This window comes from Pan troglodytes, chromosome 12 (genome assembly GCF_028858775.2).
Source record: "Pan troglodytes isolate AG18354 chromosome 12, NHGRI_mPanTro3-v2.0_pri, whole genome shotgun sequence".
Classification (NCBI taxonomy): domain Eukaryota; kingdom Metazoa; phylum Chordata; class Mammalia; order Primates; family Hominidae; genus Pan; species Pan troglodytes.
In genome coordinates, this window is record NC_072410.2 from 51,896,458 (window position 1) to 51,917,784 (window position 21,327).

Here is a 21,327-nt window from a genome sequence, read left to right on the forward strand (position 1 = left end):
CAACTACTTGGGAGACTGAGGCAGGCGAATCACTTGAACCTGGGAGGCAGAGGTTGCAGTGAGCTGAGATCCCACCACTGCACTCCAGCCTGGGCAACAGGGCAAGACTTTGTTTCAAAAAAAAAGAAGTGACTGCAGAGGATTATAGTTGGCAGAGAAAAGAGAACGGCTCAGAGGAGTCGCAATGGAGGTCCCGGAGGGCAGCCTGAAGGGCTCCGGCTGCTCCCGTTCCCAGGGCTGCCTCAGATCCTCCCAGCCCTTCTGATCCTCCTGGTTTCTGTGCATGGGGACCTTACGAGGCTGTGCTCCTGACCCCAACCATTGCTTTTTCTTGAAACTGAAAGAGCCTGAGTCAGTGAGGATGTGTTTTTATCTGGAGTCTGTGCCCCAGCCTGAACCCAACAAGTGCAGCATTGCCTTGGCTTCCTCCCTTGAGGAAGCTGGGACACCTGTTGCTTTGCTTTGTCTTGTGACCTTGGCTCCCTCCCCCACTGTATGCATGCCTTGCTTCTCCAGGGAGGTCGCTACATGGGCACCTGCCCTTCTGCTGGCAGTGTGGCCTCGCCCATGAAGTCCCACCATTGATAGTGCTCTAGTCCTGTCTCTAGCAGGTCTTGGGGTGTTATCAATACCTGGGCAGCTCCTCGTATCATGGACCCCGCAGTATTTCTTGTGAAATTCTGGGGATTTTTCCATTGTCAGGTGAAAAATTGGGAGCCAGGGACAGGTGAGAACTTTTTCTCAGTCAACTTGGGTATTTATTATATTACATTAGTTGTTTTCTTTCTTTTTTTTTTCTGATTTGGCAGGCTAACAATGCTTGACATGCCCTCTTTCAATGTTGCAATAAAATACTCTTGAAAAATTTATCCTTTTGTGTTTGAATATAAAAGAAGAGAAAAAAATACTTGAGTCACCCCCACTGACCAACTAGTCCTAATGCTCGTGAACATGTACTATAATATTTTATTTTTCTGTTTTTATGCTTTATTGATCTATCTATCTATTGAATCACTTCATTTTCTCTTTCTTTGTCATTCTCTCTCACTTTCTCTTTCTCTCTCTCCTCTTTTTCTCATATTGTATGAGCTATGCTTTCTTTGCTTTAATTTTCCCAGTGCTTTGGAAGATAAGCCATTATTTGGGTGGGGTGTGTGTGTGTGTGTGTGCGCGCACACGTGTGTAGTTGCCTAGCACTTCCCCTTTTTCTTACAAAGCACCCTGGCTTCTGGGATTATTGGCATTATTCCTGGCATTGTCGCCCTGGTTGGGGCTGGGCCCTGGGCATGGGGGCTGCCATTGGCTCCCTTGGTGACCCCACCTGGCCAGGGCTCCAGGTAGCCCCCAGCAGGGCAATGCGTTGCCTCCCTCAGAGATTTCAGGCCCTCCTTTCTCTCTACCTCTCTGTTCCCATCCCAGACCTCCAAGAACCTCCCCTCCTATCTGTCCCAAGGCAACTTTCTTTTTTTTTTCAGGACCAGAATGAATCTCTGTTTTTGGGGGGAGAAAACACAGGCTACCCAATTTATGATAAACTCAGTGTGTTTTCAAAAAGGAAACTTTTATTAATCTATGGGAGCCTAAAGTGAAAGGATTTCGTAAGGCTCCCTGAGGAAGAGGCACATAAGCTGAGCCTTGAGAGATGAGCAGAATTTAGGCAGAGTGGGATGGGGACACAGACGAGGAAAGAGAGAGGAAACAGAAAATGCAGAGAAGGAGTGTGACAGGCCTGAGGCACCAAGAGAAGTCCAGTCTAGCTGGAGTGTGGTGTGAGGTGAAGCAGGGGACAGGCAGCTCTTGGAGGGCCTTCAAAGCCAGAGGAGGGGTTTTGGATTTTATGTGAAGGACAAGGAGGAAACATTGAAGTGTTTTAGGCAGATGAGTGACATCTGTTTTTTACTTAGTGTTGAAGAAGCGTGACAAATGATTTGTTACATTTGAAAGCTTAAATGCTTCCAGGAATAACAAGATCTACAGACATGCAATAGAATTATGTCACTGGAAAACATTTGTCACACTCTTGTGGTTCTTCCTTTATCCTGAACAGCTTCTTGGTTTAGGTATCTTCCTGTATTTTGAGTTCACCTTTTAAAGTTAGAAGCAGAACTAGCACTTAGAGCCTTCCTTGCAGAAAAGTGCAGGCATGAGGCTAGATGTTTTGGGAGGCCCTTTGGGAGCCAAGGCAGGAGGATCACTTGAGGCCAGGAGTTGAAGATCTGCTTGGTCAACCCAGTGGGACCCCGTCTCCACAAAAAATACAGAAAAAATTAGCTGGGTGTGGTAGTGCGGACTTGTAATCCTAGCTCTTCGGAGGCTGAGGTGGGAGGATTGCTTGGGCTCAAGAGATTGAGGCTGCAGTGAGCCGTGATCACACCACTGCACTCTAGCCTGGGCTACAGAGCAAGACCCTGTTTTAATTTAATTTAATTTAATTATTTATTTATTTTTAAAGTGCAGTCATGTGACCCAGGGACCACCGGTCGGATTCAACCATGTGAGACCTTTGATTTGTCCTGGTGTTTTTTCAGAGCTCAGACTAGATTTAGTGCTGCCGTTCTTGGAGCATTCCTCCTGCCAGCATAGACTCTAAAGCTTGACTCTGGTCTTCTGAGATTCCATAATTACTACTTATGTCTTTTTTTAATTTTGATTTTTTTGAGACAGGGCCTCCCTTTGCCACTCAGGTTGGAGTACAGTGGCACAATCACAGCTCACTGCAACCTTGAACTCCTGGGTTTAACCAATCCTCCTGCCTTAGCCTCCTGAGTACCTGGAACCTCAGGTGTGCACCACCATGCCCAGCTAATTTTTTTTTAATTTTAGTAGAGATGAGGTCTTGCTATGTTGCCCAGGCTGGCTTCAAACTCCTGAGCTCAGGTGATCCTCCTGCCTCAGCTTCCCAAAGTGCTTAGATTACAGGTGTGAATTGCCATACCCAGCCATCCCTAATATCTTTTAAATACCTTTTTAGGCTGGGCTCAGTGGCTCATGCCTGTGTTCACAGAGCACAGAACTCAAGGAGAATCACTTGATCACAAGAGTTTGAGGCCAGCCTGGGCAACATAGGGAGACCCTGTCTCTAAAAAAAAATACAAAACTTAGCCGTGTGTGGTGGCATATGCCTGTAGTCCCAGCAAATCAAGAGGCTGAGGTGGGAGAATTGCTTGAACCTGGGAGGTCAAGGCTGCAGTGAGCTGTAATCACGCCACTGTACTCCAGCCTGGGTGATAGAGTGAGACCCTGTCTCAATAATTTTTTTAAAAAACTTTATATTATAGAATAGTTTCAGCTTTACAGAAAAATTGTGAAGATAATACAGAGAGTTTCTATATACCCACCCTTTCCCATTTCCCCGATTGTTAACATCTTATATTAGTATGGTACATTTGTCACAATTAATGAGCCAATATTTAACTGAAGTCCATACTTTATTCAGATTTCGTTGGTTTTCCCCTAACATCCTTTTTCTCTCCTAGGATCCCATCCAGAATACCACATTACATTTAGCCATCATGTCTCCTTGGGATCCTCTTGGCTGTGACATTTTCTCAGTCTTTCCTTGTTTTTGAAGACTTTGACAGTTTTGAGGAGCCCACTGGTCAGGTACTTTGTAGATTGTCCCTTAAATGGAATTTGTCTGGTGTTTTTCTCATGATTAGATTGGGGTACTGAGTTTCAGGAGGAAGACCATGGAGATAAAGGGCCATTCTCATCACATCCTATGAAGGGTACATACCATCAATAGAATTCATTACTGTTGGCGTTGACCTTGATCTCCAGGCTAGGGTAGTGTTTGCCAAGTTTATTGACTCCAGAGTTACTCTTTTCTCCCTTTTCCTGTACTGAACTTTTTGGAAGGAAGTCACTATATGCAGTTCACACTGAAAGAGTAGGAAGTTACACTCTACTTTTCTCAGAATGGGATATTTACATAAAATATTTGGACATTTTCTGCCCTAGAGACTTATCTATTTGTTTACTTACTCAGACATTCATTTATGTCAGTATGGACTCACAGATATTTCTCTTACACTTTGGGTTATAATCCAATACTATTTTATTTGGTTTTTTGTTTTGTTTTTGCTCAAATTGCTCTGGCTTTGGCCATTGGGAGCTCCTTCATTGGTTCCTGTGTCATTTTGACATACTTCCCTCAGTTTTTTTTTGTTTGTTTGTTTGTTTGTTTGTTTGTTTTGGTAACTAAGCATCTCCTTACTTTCTGGTACTACAAGATGCTCCAGGCTCATCTTGAGTATTTCCTGCCCCAGTTCTAGAGTCAGCCATTTCTCTAATGAGCCCTGGTTTCCTTTTTTTGGAGAATGGTGTTAGAAATCAAAACCTGGGGGCTGTGTGGCTGTTGCTATTTGAACATCATTGCCTCTCCCAGCTGAGAGAGCTAAGTAATATTTGTGTGTACACCTAATTTTTTTTGAAAAGATCATTATGCTTGCACCATGGTGACAGGACTTGAGAGGGGGTAAGAGGAGAGGCAGGGAGAACAGTTAGGAGATGAATGGAATAAAAGCCAGGTGAGATGGTGGTTTGCATTCAGGCCTATAAATGTGATGAATTGTCGTTGCTGTATTTTGTAGGGTGTAAAATCAGGACACTTTGTACTGCTGAATACAAGTGCTCACATCATGTCAAGAAGCTGTCCCTACTATTAAATAAAATGTCCTGGATTAAAAAATATAAAGAAGAATCCGCCTCTCTCCCTCTCCTGGCTCTGGCTCCCTCTGGTTTGGCTTTAGTCCCAAGTAGACTCTTTCTTTTTTTTTTTTTTTTTTTTGGAGTCTTGCTCTGTCACCCAGGCTGGAGTGCAGTGTGCAATCTCGGCTCACTGCCACCTCCGCCTCCCAGGTTCAAATGATTCTCCTGTCTCAGCCTCCCGAGTAGCTGGGATTACAGTCACCTGCCACCACGCCCAGTTAGTTTTTGTATTTTTAATAGAGACAAGGGTTTCATCATGTTGGCCAGACTGGTCTTGAACTCTTGGCCTCAAGTGATCCACCTGCCTCGGCCTCACAAAGTGCTGGTATTGCAGGCATGAGCCACCGTGCCTGGCCAGTTCTTGTATTAATGCCCATTTGTTTTTGTCTGGCCAGAGAACAGAAAGCCTCTCAGTGAAGACATAGCAACCCCCTGGTTTTTCTGCCCTGCTGGTAGATGGTGTTCCTGTGGGAAATAGAAGAGCTAGGGCCCGGAGGGTGGGTGAGGAGGCCAGGGAAGAACTATGCCCCTCCCCTGGCCCAGACTCTGACCTTCCAGTTGGGCAAGGAATCCGTAGAGTTCTGCCTTCGAGGTTCCCTCAGCCCTCAGGCCTCAGGAGGAAATAGGTCCTGAGTAGGTCCAGCCTGGGCCCTTCCTGTGTATGGGGAAACAGAAACCAAGACAAGCCCTTTCTTTTCAGCCACCAGCCCTGGGTGTCTGATGGGCCTCTAGGGAGGCACCTCCAGCAGCTTCCATCCCATTCTATGTGGCGGAGAAGGAGTCTGGCAGACACCACTGGGATCTCAGGCAGCGCTGTTGATAGTCCAGAAATGGGTGCCTTCACCCTTCATTCCTGCTGTGCCCTCCTCTCTAAGGTCAGTTTTCAATAAACAGGAGGTAAAAGGCAGCAAATGGTGGCTCTGCACTCTACACATTGGGCCCCTAACACTGCACAGTTCAACACACACACACACACAAACACACACACCCCAACCATCATGAACTGGGTGTGGGCAACCGCTCCCTTCCTGCCTGCAGATCCCCTACCCACGGGGCAACTTGCTTGCCGGGTTGACATCAGCCACGCATGGCACAGGCTCCTCCTGGGCCAAAGCTGTTCTCCTGGCCCGGCCTCAGAGGAGGCACGTTCCGTGTGGCTTCTCCACCTTTGTGGTCGGTCTGCAGTGTTGTTAGTCGGCAGCTGGGGACCTATAAGAGGCTGACCCCAGGATCTGTGCAAAAGACATGAGAATGGGACATAGGAACAGAGGGTGAAAGTAGCAAAGAAACAACACAACATGGATGGAACAAGCCATTTGCAAGTTTGTGAGTTTAAGAGTTGCTATGATGGTATAATATGTAATTAGACTTTCCAAAGTGAAAGAAAATGTGATTTATTTCAAAAAGATTGTGACCGTTTGAAGTAATGGAGACAAGAAGGAACCAAAGAACAGGAATCTGCTGGTAACCCCAGCACTGGCTTTTAGAGGGGTTCCTTGACCAGCCATGGGAATATTGGTTCTGTTCAGCTGGTAACCCCTGTGGCAGGGACAGGGACATCACGCTTGCACAGCTCCATGGCACTGTCCACTGGGATGCCTCATGCCTTCTCTTCTAATGCTAGGCCCACCCAGCAGCAGGAACCCCTGAAGCAGTATCTGTTCCTCCTGGAAGGGATAGGGCTCATTGAAAGCCACACATTGGCCCCAGCCTGCTCCATCAGATTCTTTTGAGTTAGTCTTGAGAACCTGGTCACCTCAGGAGGCATGGATCCAATCAGCTAAAGTTGGGGCCTGCTTGGTATTTTCTGACACCACCTCTGACACCAAATGTGTGCTTTTTCCTGACACCAGCCGATTCTCTGACACCCGCTGGGCATCCAACAATTCAAACAGATTCTAACACTAACTTCCAGAGTTAGCACAGATCTCACAGGGTAACGCCTCAGTCCCACAAGACTGCCCCCCTTCAGATGCTAGCTACAAGTGAGGTAGTGACCCCACTTCTGCCTGGTCAACTACAAATTTGGGGGTTCTGGCTAGGCAAGGTGGCTCATGCCTGTAGTCCCAGCACTTTGGGAGGCTGAGGTGGGAGGATCACTTGAAGCCGGGAGTTCCAGACCAGCCTGGGGAATAAAAAGATATCCCATCTCTACAAAAAAATTAAAATAAAAAATTAGCCAGGTATGTTGGCACACACCTGTAGTCCCAATTATGCTGGGGTTATGCTGGATGTGACAGAGGCTGGGATGTTGGGGCTGAGAACTGAGGATCACTTGGGTCCAGGAGTTCAAGGCTGCATTGACTTATGATTGTACCACTGCACTCCAGCCTGAGTGACAGAGGGAGACCCTGTCTCAAACAAAAAATTAGGGGGTTTCTGCAACAACCTCTCAGTTTTCATAATTCACTAGAACAATTCACAGAACTCAGAAAAACCCTGTACTTACTATTCTTTTCTTGTAAAGGACAAAAACAGCCTGATGAAGAGGTACACAGGGCAAGGCCCAGTGGGGCCCCAAGTGCAGGAGACTGTCTCTGTGGAGTCAGGGCATGACACCCTCCTGGCATGTGGATCACCAATCCCTAAGCTCCTTGAATCTCATTTTTTAAGAGTCGTTATAGCCCAGACCCCAGGCTATCTCCCATACCTGGAGGTCTGGGAGTAGGGAATGGGAGTGGGTGGCTGAAAGTCCCAGTCTTCCAAAGTCTAATCCCATGTTTGGTCTTTCTGGGACCAGCCTCCAGCCTGAAATTATCTAAAGGTCCACCCTGTGTCACCTCATTAGCATAAACCCAAGTGTAGTCCTAAGGGGCTTATGATGAATAACAAAAAACACTCCTGTCACCCAGGAAACTCTAAGGGTTTTAGGAGTTCTGTGTCAGGAGCTGAGATGAAGACCAGATATATTTTTTACAGAGTGGTCCCTTGGTATCTGCAGGGGATTTGTTCCAGGACCCCCATGGGTACCAAAGTCCACAGATGCTCAAGTCCCTTGTACAAAATCATGTAGTATTTTTATATAACCTCCACACATCCTCCTGTATACTATAATTCAGTTGTGAGTCCCCAAGTGGCTGGTCACCCCGCTTCCTCCATTGACCTGCAAATATCGGCCACACTGACCTGGCCCCTCTTTTACCTGACTCCTTTTACTTAAGAGGTTCTGGGGCTAGAATTAAAGGTCAGCCATAGTCATAAGGATGTTTTCTATGCAAAGCTGAGACCCCCTTCCTAGGTGCCAGTCCCAGCCCCCAGAGAAGAAGAGGTGTGTTTGGGGTTATGCTGGATGTGGCAGAGGCTGGGATGATGGGGCTGAGAACTGATGGGAAGGTGCTAATGGGAAGAGGAAGAAAATAGGGCAGATGGGTGTCTGGGAGCCTCTAGGGGAGGGGCCCACTGGGGCGGGTTTCTGCAGAGTCAGGCAGGGAGGGAGGAAGAGCTGGGAGGGTGGTCAGGACCTCTGTCAGGAGCATATAAGTGTGGGTGTCTCAGCTTTGCTTCCACTGCCATTGGTCCACAGGACGGCCCTTCCAGGAGTCAGTGGCTGGGAGCAGTGCTGGAGGATTAAGGAAGCAGAGATGGACAGTGAGGCAGTCCGCTTCTGCACAGATAACCAGTGTGTCTCCCTGCACCCCCAAGGTGAGAAAACTGGGGCCCCAGCTCGTGCCCAGTGAGGGAGTAGCCTGCCTGTCCTTTGGCCCTCTGCCATAAGGCAGCTTATTGCTGTCTTATTGCTCTCCCCAGACCCTTGTCCTTGGGGATGCAGACCTGGCAAGAGAAAGGGGATGAACTTTGAATTCAGATGGTCCTGGCTTGGAATCCCAGCCCTGCACACTGAGCTGGTCCTGTGAGGCCTCCCTCCCTTCCTTTCTTCTTTCATTCAAACTACACTTTTGTTGCTCTGTGCTCTGTGCCAGGTTCTGTGCCCTGTGCACCACCAAAGCCTCCTTGAGATTTGGAGAGTGGTGGTCTCGGTCTCAGAGCTCCTCAGCTCTGTGTTGCTACCATATCCACATCTAGCTCTGGTGAACAGCCCAAAGTGTTTTGTCTTCCTTCTCCATAACCACTTGCATGATAAGCATGGCAGGAGTTATCATCCCCATTAGACAACCCAGGAAACAGAATCAGAGAGGCTGTGTCTCAGCCTGCACAGCACCCTCTCACCTTGGACACTGGCTTCTCCCCTGCAGAGGTGGACTCTGTGGCAATGGCTCCTGCAGCCCCCAAGATACCGAGGCTCGTTCAGGCTACCCCGGCATTTATGGCTGTGACCTTGGTCTTCTCTCTTGTGACTCTCTTTGTAGTGGGTAAGCCCCCAGGTGACCCAAATCTCACTAACTTTCTCTCCTTTCAGCACAAAGTCCCCAGGGGCCCCAGATGCACACTCTCTAGGCCTCTCTGCTCCCAGAAAGATCATTCCACCTCCAGCTCCAGGCCCAAGCCACAGCTTCCCTGGGAACAGATAGAGGCCACTGTCCAAGGGGGAGCCTCCCAAGAACTGAGGTTCATGAGGGAAACCCTGGGAGGGTCTTTGCTGCTATCTCCCCGCTTCTGGAACTCTACCTCTGTGTGGGACAGCGTATCCTCCCAGGCTCAGGGCTGGGGATTTGCTGACCTGGAAAAATGGAATGTCTCAGTTCAACAGCACACAAGACCTGTTCCGAAGCCTGTGCAAGCTGTAATTCTGGGAGACAACATTACTGGGCATTTACCTTTTGAACCCAACAGTAAGTAGCCACAGTGGGGGTGGGGTGCAGAGGGAGCTGGAGCCTTCAGATGTTCAGACCCTAGGATGAGCTTCTCCCCTGGTACCCTCAGACCACTGAATGGGCTCCACCATCCTCATAGAAAGAGATAATTTTTTAAAAACACAGTTTTATTGAGGTCTAATGGTGTATATATTTAAAGCATACAATCTGTTAAGTTTTGACATATGTGTGTGCCCCTGAAACCATCACCACAATCATCATCACATAGTCATCCTCCTCACCCCAAAGTTTCCTTGTGGCTCTTTGTAATTCCTTCCTCTCCCTTCCTCTCCTCATCCCTGGGCAGCCACAGATCTACTTGCTGTAACTATAGATTAGTTTGCTTTTTCTAGAGTTTTATAGAAAAGGGATCATAGAGTATGTACTCTTTGTTCTTTGCTAGTCATGTGATTTTCAAATATTTTCTCTCAGTCTGTGACTTGTCTTTTCATTCTCCTAACAAGATTTTAATTTTGATAGTCTAATTTATCATTTTATTTCTGTTATGGATTACTCTCATGGTCTCGTATGTGAGAAATTTGCCTAATCCAAGGCTACAAAGATGTTCTCCTTTGTTTCTGGAAATTGTACAGTGTTTAGTTTTAGTTTTTGTTTTTGTTTTTTGACGGAGTCTCGCTCTGTCACCCAGGCTGGAGTGCAGTGGCGCGATCTCGGCTCACTGCAAGCTCTGCCTCCCAGGTTCATGCCATTCTCCTGCCTCAGCCTGTGGAGTAGCTGGGACTACAGGTGCCCGCCACCACGCCTGGCTAATTTTTTGTATTTTTAGTAGAGACGGAGTTTCACCGTGTTAGCCAGGATGGTCTCGATCCCCTGACCTCGTGATCTACCCACCTCGGCCTCCCAAAGTGCTGGGATTACAGGCGTGAGCCACCGCGCCCGGCCCAGTTTTTAGTTTTACATTTAGGTCTCTGCCTCATTTGAGTTAATTATTGTATAACGGTGTGAAATGGATTGTTCCAGCACCATTTGTTGAAAAAGTTATCTTTCTCCACGAATTGCCTTTGCACCTTTGTTGAAATTCGATTGTCCATATGTGTGGGGGTCTACTTCTGTATTCTCCATTCTGTCACATTGATTTGTTTGTCTATCTTTACAAAGCAGAATCTTTGACTGAACTCCCAGTACCTTGAAAGGTCGCCTCTCTTACCTTAGCACAGTGACTGAGGTCTCACACATCTACATAGGCAGTGCATGAGAAATAGTACATGGATGCTCCAGAAAGGGTCCCTGCCAAGTTGGGTTTTTCTCCCTATTCCTGAGGGGAGACTGGAATCAGAAGGGGATCATGGATGTGTGAGATTAGGTCCTAGTTCGTGAGGTGAACAAAGGATGCTAGCAGGACCAGAGGTAGATGCATGTGAGGTTGGTGGGAAAGACCTTGCAGATTAAAGGGGCTGCGGGGTCTCCTTCAACGACCCCAGCGCAAGGCCTTTTACTCAGGTTTCCTGTATCCTCAAACTGTTCTGTAGGGACCCTTGCCCTATGTAACACCGGGGGTGCTGGCTCTTTAAAAGGCCATCTCAGCTGAGGTCCAGTGTTAGTTACCTGGAGGGCATGGCGTGCCTCTATCACAGCCCTGTTGATTGAACAGGGTACTTCCTCCCAGCACACCTATTTTGTTTTGTTTCTGTTTCTTTCCTTTGTGTTTTCTTCTCCATGGAATTTGCCATCATAAAACTTATGTTTGTGGTGGTTTTTATCAAGTAACAATGGTGAATCAAGAGGCTCTATGCTTGGTGTACAAATATAATGTAGGACTAACCACAGGCTTTATTCATACCTATTTTCTTTCCCATAATGACCCATCTATGGTGAAATTCCAGTAGAATTAAACTTCAACAGCTCTAAATGATAAAATCAGTTACTTTCAAGTTGAGCAATTATAACGACAAAATAATCCAAGCCTTACCAGCATGACTTCTGGTGGCAGCTGGCTTACAGCAGGCAAGCATTTCAATCCTTCTGACCCCTTCATTTGTGTGTAACAGTGAATTAGATCTTTGTTTCTTGGCCCACATTCTCAGGTGGACCATCCCCAGGGTCTGGGTGGCTGTGTGACCAGGAGGGTGCTTGGGGGAGCACTGAAGGCTGTGCAGTACCCATTTCCCTTGGAAATGTTAGGAACACTCTGGTTGGCCCATAAAATGCTACCCTACATAATGGGCCTCTTTGGCTGCCTTCTTCACTTCCTCCCTCCAGATCATCACCACTTTGGCAGGGAGGCAGAAATGCGAGAGCTTATCCAGACATTTAAAGGCCACATGGAGAATTCCAGTGCCTGGGTAGTAGAAATCCAGATGTTGAAGTGCAGAGTGGACAATGTCAATTCGCAGCTCCAGGTGCTCGGTGATCTTCTGGGAAACACCAGTGCTGGAATCCAGATGGTAAAAGGAGTTCTAAAGGATGCCACTACATTGAGTTTGCAGACACAGATGTTAAGGAGTTCCCTGGAGGGAATCAATGCTGAGATCCAGAGGCTCAAGGGAGACCTTGAAAAGGCAGATGCTTTAACTTTCCAGACACTGAATTTCTTAAAAAGCAGTTTAGAAAACACCAGCATTGAGCTCCACCTGCTAAGCAGAGGCTTAGAAAATGCAAACTCTGAAATTCAGATGTTGAATGCCAGTTTGGAAATGGCAAATACCCAGGCTCAATTAGCCAATAGCAGTTTAAAGAATGCTAATGCCGAGATCCATGTTTTGAGAGGCCATCTAGATAGTGTCAATGACTTGAGGACCCAGAACCAGGTTTTAAGAAATAGTTTGGAAGGAGCCAATGCTGAGATCCAGGGACTAAAGGAAAATCTGCAGAACACAAATGCTTTAAACTCCCAGACCCAGGCCTTTATAAAAAGCAGTTTTGACAACACTAGTGCTGAGATCCAGTTCTTAAGAGGTCATCTGGAAAGGGCTGGTGATGAAATTCACGTGTTAAAAAGGGATTTGGAAATGGTCACAGCCCAGACCCAAAAAGCAAATGGCCGTCTGGACCAGACAGATACTCAGATTCAGGTATTCAAGGCAGAGATGGAAAATGCGAATACCTTAAATGCCCAGATTCAGGTCTTAAATGGTCATATGAAAAATGCCAGCAGAGAGATACAGACCCTAAAACAAGGAATGAAGAATGCTTCAGCCTTAACTTCCCAGACCCAGATGTTAGACAGCAATCTGCAGAAGGCCAGTGCCGAGATCCGGAGGTTAAGAGGGGATCTAGAGAACACCAAAGCTCTAACCATGGAAATCCAGCAGGAGCAGAGTCGCCTGAAGACCCTCCATGAGGTCGTTACTTCACAGGAACAGCTACAAAGAACCCAAAGTAAGTGGGAGAGGGGAGTCCCGTTGGGGAGGGCACAGTCTCTTGAGAGGGTAGAGTCTTCCATCTCATCAGCCTCTTTTTTACTGCAACATGCATCTCCTTGACCAAATCCAGGGAAATGGGCCCAAGGAGCCTGGGCAGTTTTGGAGATGGTGTGAGGTGGGAAGTTTCTGCTCTCAAGTTGCTTATATCCTGGTCACGGTGACCAAATGAACACAGGAAACCAACTGTAAATGGTGCACGTGTGTGATAAGGACGGCATGGGCTAGTGGGCCACACAGCCTTATTTCTGACTTCCTGATATCCCAAATGGTATGATCTTGAGCATGTTACTTACCTTCTCTGAGCTACACTTTTCTCATCTGCAAGGGGGAGACAATATTATTTGCATCACAGTGAGGATCCAATGAGTTCACACATGTAAGGACTTTAACAAAGTACCTAGCATTCATGCCCTCACCTGATGCTTTATTGAGGCCCTGTGATGTGCTGGGTAAAAAGGTGAATAAGGTGTGATAGGTACCCTTGAGAAGCTTACAGGCTAGTAGTACAGACTTGCATGAAAGACATATAGACAGGTATAAGGCTGATAGGTTAGAAGCAGGTACTGAGAACTGGGGTTGGGGGCAGAACAAAAAGAAGGGAAAAGGAATCTTCTAGGGGGAGGGAAGAGATCTGTGGGGAAAAGATCAAAAGATGCTTTGTGAGAAGATGACTCTTGAACTTCATCCTGAAGGATGAATAGGTGTTTGCCAAGCAAATAGGGTTTGCAGGCATGGAGACACAAAATCATGAGATTCTGGAAACTTCAGGCAGTTCTCTTTGACTGGCCTGTGGACAAGAGGGCAGCTGAGAGACAGAAGGGAGTGTTTGGGGCAGCCACTGAAGAAATGGGGGCTGACAAATGAGGGCTTGGTGGGCAGCAGTGACGTTCCACTTTACTGCTTTGCCCGGTTCCTGGTCTGGGGTCAGAGGCCCCACTTCTTCACACATCTCCTAGTGCCCCAATATCCTTATTCCTCCCAGCTCTCACTGCTGCTTTAGGTGAGCCCAGTGTTTCTCCACTTTGGGGGCACACTGGAATCGCCCAAGGAGCTTTGAAAGTACTGATGCCTGGGGACCCACCTCCAGAACTGTGATTTTTTTTTTTTTTGGTGAGGGTGTCTGGCATCAGTATTTTTTTTTTAACTGCCTAGGTGGATCTACTGGCATCTGGGCTGAGAACTATTAGCTTAATTTTTTTTCTTAAAGGACAAAGAACTAGATATCTTAGGCTTTGGGGCTGTACGATCTCTGTTACAACTACTCAACTCTGTTCGTAATTATAAAGCAAAAGAAAAAGACAGTAAACTAATGAGCATGGCTACGCTCCGATAAATTTTATTAAAAAGACACTGCTGACAGGCTAGAGTTTGCCAATCGTTGGTTTAGATGACTAGTTCTGGGCATCAGAACCACCAGAGGGCTTGCTGAAGCAGATTGTTAAAACATAATTTTGGATTCAGTAGGGCTATGGTGGTCCTGAAAATTTGCATTTCTACCACGTTGTCAGGTGATGCTGATGGTCTGGGACCACATTTTTCGAACCCCTGATTTATACCCATCTCTTACTGGGACTTTCGCCATTGTGTTATCTTTGGTGTTTCTGTCCTCATTAGGAGTACCTTCTTCTGGTTCAGCTTCCACCAGGTTGACGTTTTTCCAGTGCAAATCTGGACATATTACCATCCTTCTCAAAACCTTGCAGTGCTTCCCATTGCTCATAGGGAAAAAAAAATCCGAACTGTTTCACATGGAATGTACCATTTAGTGCTGGTGAACCTGTCCAAATTCATCACTCACCCATCCTTTATGTCCCAAGAATACCAAGTAGCTTGAATAGATCAGGCTGTGCCCGGCTGTTCCAGACCTTTATGCCTTTGTGCTTATCCTTTTCCCTGCCTGGGGTGCTCTCCTTAACACTGAACACCTGGCAAACTCTTCCTCAGTCCCTTAAGACTCAGCTCCAGACGGGGCACAGTGGCTCACGCCTGCAATCCCAGCACTTTGGGAGGCCAAGGCAGGCAGATCACCTGAGATCAGGAGTTTGAGAGCAGCTTGGCCAACATGGCAAAACCCCATCTCTACTAAAAATACAAAAAAATAGCCGGGCATGGTGGCGGGCACCTGTAATCCCAGCTACTCAGGAGGGTAGGCAGGAGAATCGCTTGAACCCGGGAGGTAGAGGTTGCAGTGAGCCAAGATCGCACCATTGCACTCCAGCCTGGGCATCCATAGCAAAACTCTGTCTCAAAAAAAGAAAGAAAGGAAGAAAGGAAGGAAGGAAGAAAGAGAGAGAGAGAGAAAGAAAGAGAGAAAGGAAGAAAGAAAGAAAGAAAGAAAGAAAGAAAGAAAGAAAGAAAGAAAGAAAGAGAGACTCAGCTCCAGTAACATCTCATCCAGGGTGTCCTTCCTGAGCCCCACCTCCTGCTCAGATGAAACAGACCATACCTTCTTCCGTGACTATTCTACTGTGCATGTGTTTTTTAGTCAATGCATCTTCAACACCTTTTTTCCATCTGTCTCATTTATTAGGCTCTAAGTTCCTTAAGGGCATCAATCATGTCTGATTGATCTTTGTACAGTATGGCAGTGGCTAGCTGGAAGAAGTTAAGGAACGTTGCACAATGCACGTTGAACAAAAGAACAATTTGGTGATTAATTGAGCTTGTGCAGCACCATTTCAAACAGCTGTGGCATAGATGACGCCAAAGAGCAGGCTGTTGTGGCAGGGAGGGAAGAAAGAGCTGACAGAATTGGGGCTTGTGCTCACAGGATGAGCTATAAGAGTTTGAAAAATGGAAGGCCAGGCAGACCAGGTGATGACCAGGTCCCAGGATGGCCATGGGTGTGGCAGTGCAAGTGGATGGAGATGAAGACAAGGTAATGAGTAAGGCTATGGGATACCTGTAAAATCCCCAGGGAAGATGGCAGGAATTGGGGTGGAGAGGACTGTCAGGTGATAGCAATGAGTTGGGAGAGAGGGCAGGATAGCCAGGAAGCAGGTATCTGGAAAGAGAGAGCTGCCTGAGCCTCCCAGGAGTGCCCAAGCCAGGCGTCTTGAGGGCTGCTTCCTGGAGTGCTGGGTAGTGAGATGGCAGTGCAGCCCCCCAGGCCTTTCTCCTGGAGCACTGCACATCAAGAATTTCATGGGCTTGTGAACCTCAGTGGGCAGGCCCTAGAGAGGTCAGAAAAGTTCCTTCTGGGACTCCTACCAGCAGCTCCTGGTTCTCTTTTCTCCCCAATCTTTGCTCCAGGTCAGCTTCTCCAGATGGTCCTGCAAGGCTGGAAGTTCAATGGTGGAAGCTTATATTATTTTTCTAGTGTCAAGAAGTCTTGGCATGAGGCTGAGCAGTTCTGCGTGTCCCAGGGAGCCCATCTGGCATCTGTGGCCTCCAAGGAGGAGCAGGTCAGAGCTGCGAGCATGGGGTGTTGTTGGTGGAATTGGTGTGGAATAAGGGACTTTGGTGTTTTGGCCTTCCTGCTCTCAGCGGGTATGACGGAGACCTCCATGTCTCCTCTGCCAGGCAGGGAACAAATATTGAGTGAGTTCTGATGAGCACATGCACTGGAGGTAGAATCCCTGACAGCAAACCTCCATGTCTTCCATGAATGAGGGAGACACCAGAGGTCAAGAGACATCAGCAGGGAGGAAGGCCAAGGGGAGGTGGCATCAGGTGATGCCCTTAAGTGCTAGGAGCACACTTCCCTTCTCATGCATTTGTTTTTCTCTCAGGCTTGTTTCCAGTCATCTTTTTTTTGGAGACAGTGTCTCGTTCTGTCATCCAGGCTGGAGTGCAGTAGCCTGATCATGGCTGACTGCAACCTTGACCTCCTTGCTCAAGCGATCCTCCCACCTCAGCCCACTGAGTAGCTCAGCTCCCCGAGTAGCTGTGACTACAGATGCACGACACCATGTCTGGCTAATTTTTGGGAGTATTTTTCTTGTAGAAATGGGGTTTCGCCATGTTGCCAAGGCTGGTCTCAAACTTATGGGCTCAAGTTATTCACCGAAGTGGGCCTCCCAAAGTGCTGGGAGTGAGCCACTGCATCCAGCCTGTCTTGATTTTAATGTCAGTTAATCCAGCTGCTGTAGAGGGCCCATGAATAGGAGACCCAGGCTTCTTGGGAAGACCAGGCACACAACTATGGGTCCGAGGACCACCAAACGCAATACCGTCCCAGGTGGCTCACTGTCATGGTCCTTATCAGAACTTGCCAGGATTACTAACAAAGAACCACAATGTTTGTCCAATTTGACTTGCAGAACTGCCTACCCCCCTGTGGCTCTCCTGAGACCACTGTTACTGGCCTGAGAAAGAACATGCAACTTCGTAAAACACATCTTCTTAATAAGCTATGGGAGGTGCTGGCACTATGATCATGGCAGAGGGGATGGCAGTGCTGAGGCAGAACAGGCAGGGCACCAAGGCACAGGATATCTATAATTGGCCTGATGAATCCTTTGATAAAATGGACAGTACACTAGCTGCTCAACAGTCTATTCAACAGAACATAAGAGCAGATTGCTCCAATATTGACAAAATTCTTGAAGCACCTAAAGGCCAAGATGAAGGTGTATGGAAGTATGACATTTAAGACAATTGTGCCTTGAGCTAATTGGACTTGCTGTCAAACTTCAGAGTGAATGCCATCCAGATACTTGTACTCAAATGACAGCAACTGAACAATGGATTTTTCTTTGCGTAGCTCATAAAACTCCAAAAGAGTGTCCTGCTATAGACTATACTAGACACACACCTGATGGTGCTGCATGTCTTCTGAATAGCAATAAATATTTTCCCAGCAGGGTTAGCATAAAGGAATCATCTGTAGTGACACCAAAATCAGTATGCCGTAGAATTTACAGAATATTTTCACATGTTTATTTTCATCATTGGCAGATATTTGATGAATATGAAAATGAAACATTTTTGTGCCATTGGTTTATTAAATTTGTGATGAAATATAATTTGATGTCCAAGGATAACCTGATTGTACCAATTTTAGAAGAGGGAGTACAGAATTCAATTTCTGGGGAAAGTGAAGCACGAAGGGAATCATATGGGAAAATGTACTGATCACATAATTAACATTAATTACGTACTGTATATATCATTTTAGACACATCAATCGTGTATCCATATTATAGCTTCTTTGTTTAGTATAGGTTTTTGTATCCTGTGTTTGCCTTTTAAAATGGGAAATACTTTTTTTTTTTTTTTTTTTGCGACAGAGTTTCGCTCTATTGCCCAGGCTGGAGTGCAATGGTGCGATCTTGGCTCACTGCAACCTCCGCCTCCTGGGTTCAAGGGATTCTCCTGCCTCAGCTTCCCAAGTAGCTGGGATTACAGGCACCTGCCACCATGCCCAGCTAATTTTTGTATTTTTAGTAGAGACGGGGTTTCACCATGCTGGCCAAGCTGGTCTCGAACTCCTGACCTCAGGTGATCCGCCTGCCTTGGCCTCCCAAAGTGCTGGGATTACAGACATGAGCCACTGTGCCTGGCCTAAAATGGGAAATACTTTTTAAGTTATTCATAAGCTGTATATTCATCAGTGTGGCACTCATGATTTTTAAATAAGATTAGTATTATCTGTTTATAATGCCTGTTAATGAAAGAATTTACAGTTTGGTAAAATTGCTGCTAAACAATCATTAGATCACAATCCTCATCAAACAAACCCATCTATTAAAAAAAAAAAAAGAGTGAGAGCTTGAGGTTTCACACAAGCCATTTACTAAAGAAGTAGAAATGTTTTCCTTTGGTTTTACCCTGAGTTTAGATATCCTAAAAAATTCTATAGTATACAGTTTTGTCTTACCTCTTAACTTTCCCCAAATGAGATAAAAGTGTTTTAAAATTCTGTTTACAGTTTTTGATATGCATATATAATTATGTGTATATCTATAAACAGGTTCTCCAGGTGGCCTGGAGAACTGGCTCCCCACACACAGGGACAAACAATGACACTGCCTTTTCTCTGCAGGCATTTCTGGTAGAGTTCACAAGTAAAGTGTACTACTGGATCGGTCTCACTGACAGGGGCACAGAGGGCTCCTGGCGCTGGACAGATGGGACACCATTCAACGCCGCCCAGAACAAAGCGTGAGTCTAGCCACCATCTGGCGCTGTCCCAGGCACTGTCTTTGGTGGACCTAGCTACACACTGTGTGTCCCTTCCCAGTAAGTGGTAGTGTTGTGTGTATATGTGTGTGTGATGTGTGTGGTGTGTATGTGGTGTATGTGTGGTGTGTGTGCCATGTATGTGGCATGTGTAATGCATGTGGTGTGCGAGGTGTATGTGTGGTATATGTGTGATGTGTGTGCGTTTGGACACACAGGTGTGGTCATCGCTCTCACCTGGACTCCTCCACAGAGGGTCATTAGGAAAGGACAGGTCCTGAGGCTGGCATGCAGCCAATGAGTGGGTCTTTCTGTTTTTTTCCCCCTGCCCTACTCAGGCCTGGTTCCAAGGGATCCTGCCCACTCAGAAGGTATATTAGTGTGAATTCTGGGATGGGAGCTTGCAGCTTCATAGACACCCCTCCCTGTCCCTGGATCCTCAGTAACTAAGAGCAACCTGAGCACAGACACCCTCAGGGTACTCCTTCTCCCAGCCCTGTCCTCATCCTAGGGCCACTAGGGGATGAAGGACCCATCTCAAGTCAGCTCCCTAGACTCATCCCATGTCAGCTCCCTAGGAGCCCCAGCACCGGGAAGGGATGCTGCCTTCATCTAACAGTATAAAGCCCTGTTGTCTTCAGGTTTTGGGAAAAGAATCAGCCTGACAACTGGCGGCACAAGAATGGGCAGACTGAAGACTGTGTCCAAATTCAGCAGAAGTGGAATGACATGACCTGTGACACCCCCTATCAGTGGGTGTGCAAGAAGCCCATGGGCCAGGGTGTGGCCTGAGGGCAGGCCAGAGCTGAGGGGCTGCTCCTGCCTGCCAATACTGACCCTCCTCCTCCTCCTCAATGCCTTCGGAGCCTCTGAGCTCTGCTTGTTCTCTAGGGCCTTCTGTTGGCCTTGTGGACTTCCTGCCTTGTTCTTTGATTTAGCCCTTTCAAACATGCTTACCTCGAGTGACCCAGTGACATCAGTGGCTTCTCAAGGGAAGAGCCTTGCTGTGCCCCTGTAGCCTCAGCACCCAGCACAGGCCTGTCAGACAGCAGGTCCTCAATAAATACTCGCTGGATCAACAAAAGCTTCGTGCTGGCTTTTTCCTTGTGGCGGCCACTACCCTCTCTCCTCCCTGGATTGGTTCTCCTTCCCTCAGCATTCCTTCTGTCTCAAAACAAGCACACTTTTATTAAGGGCTTCATAGCTAGTAACTTTTTGCTAGTTTGTTGAAAACAGCAGAGGTTGAACACAAACTACAGGGACTTCATAGGGGTACAAAGTCCTAGCAGTCCTAGCTCTGTCGCCCAGGCTGGAGTGCAGTGGTGCCATCTCGGCTCATTGCAACCTCTGTCTCCCGGGTTCAAACAATTTTCCTGCCTCAGCCTCCTGAGTAGCTGGGACTACAGGGACGTGCCACTATGCCTGGCTAATTGTTGTGTTTTTAGTAGAGACGAGGTTTCACCATGTTGGCCAGGCTGTTCTCAAACTCCTGACCTCAGGTGATCTGCCTGCCTCAGCCTGCCAAAGTGCTGGGATTACAGGCACGAGCCACCACGCCCAGCCTATTGTTTTTCTTTTTAAAAAAATACAAAAAAAATTTTTTTAGAGACAGGGTCTTGCTCTGTCTTCCAGGCTGGAGTACAGTGGAAAGAAGAGTGAAGGGCACATTTTGACTGACTTTGCTTAGTCCCAGCACAGAAGTGTTGAATTAATCTTTTCAAAAAATGAAGGCAATATTAAAGTGCATCAGATCAGATGTGCTCCTAGTTTCTATTCAGGAGATGTGATACGGTCGCTTATTCCGCAGTTAACAAGGCTGTTTTACACACGTTGTAGAGCAGAAAATCATAAGCGACTTTAAAAAATATTTTTTAATTAATTATTTTTTAGAGGCAAGGTCTCACTCTGTTGCCCAGGCTGCAGTGCAGTGGCATGATTATAGCTCACTGCAGCCTTGAACTCCTGGGCTCAAGTGATCCTCCCACCTCAGCCTCCCGAATAACTGGGACTACAGGTTCATGCCACTGCACCCAGCTAATTTTTAAATTTTTGTGGAGATGGGGGTTTCATCCTTTGTTTCCCAGGATGGTCTCAAACCTCTGGCTTCAAGCCCTCCTCCTACTCAGCATCCCAAAGTGTGGGATGATAGGCAAGAGCCACCATGCCTGGCCTCAAAAGAACTTTAAAAGGCAGTCCTTATTGGCAAGGTACTTCCTGACTTTGGGATAAAGCATCAATGGATGCGTATCTTGTTGTACAACCAAAAGACTGGCAGCTGGTGTTTACCTTTCCCCTTCAAGGATCAGGGGTTACCAGCTTTATAGATAAGGGCAGTCCTGATCATATAAACCCAACTGTAT

At 46.9% G+C, this 21,327-nt stretch overlaps 1 protein-coding gene and 1 pseudogene across 3 annotated transcripts; both read left to right on the forward strand.

Moving 5' to 3' along the window:
• The first annotated feature begins 3,476 nt into the window (after positions 1–3,476).
• Positions 3,477–20,044, forward strand: CLEC4F (C-type lectin domain family 4 member F). Of its 3 annotated transcripts, none has more exons than XM_016948724.4 (9): positions 3,477–3,603; positions 5,411–5,585; positions 8,234–8,352; positions 8,904–9,020; positions 9,351–9,440; positions 11,682–12,800; positions 16,097–16,248; positions 18,831–18,949; positions 19,609–20,044. In XM_016948724.4, exons 3-9 carry the CDS (start codon positions 8,292–8,294, stop codon positions 19,757–19,759), a joined length of 1,809 nt encoding a protein of 602 aa, XP_016804213.2. In that variant the 5' UTR covers positions 3,477–3,603; positions 5,411–5,585; positions 8,234–8,291; the 3' UTR covers positions 19,760–20,044. The 3 variants fall into 3 exon arrangements, with proteins under 3 accessions (XP_016804213.2, XP_016804214.2, XP_016804212.3); XM_016948725.4 differs by lacking the exon at positions 19,609–20,044 and adding an exon at positions 19,306–19,456; XM_016948723.4 differs by lacking the exons at positions 3,477–3,603; positions 5,411–5,585 and having other exon boundaries at positions 8,188–8,352; positions 8,904–9,440.
• Positions 17,217–17,873, forward strand: LOC107973511 (MOB-like protein phocein; annotated as a pseudogene).
• Positions 20,045–21,327: the final 1,283 nt, after the last annotated feature.

Excerpts from the sequence above, each read along its gene's own strand:
- CLEC4F (XM_016948723.4), top strand. The coding sequence starts at position 8,292 with ATGGACAGTGAGGCAGTCCGCTTCTGCACAGATAACCAGTGTGTCTCC. Across the intron at positions 8,353-8,903 it reads TGTCTCCCTGCACCCCCAAG|AGGTGGACTCTGTGGCAATG; the intron begins GTGAGAAAACTG and ends TCTCCCCTGCAG. Across the intron at positions 9,441-11,681 it reads TTTACCTTTTGAACCCAACA|ATCATCACCACTTTGGCAGG; the intron begins GTAAGTAGCCAC and ends TCCTCCCTCCAG.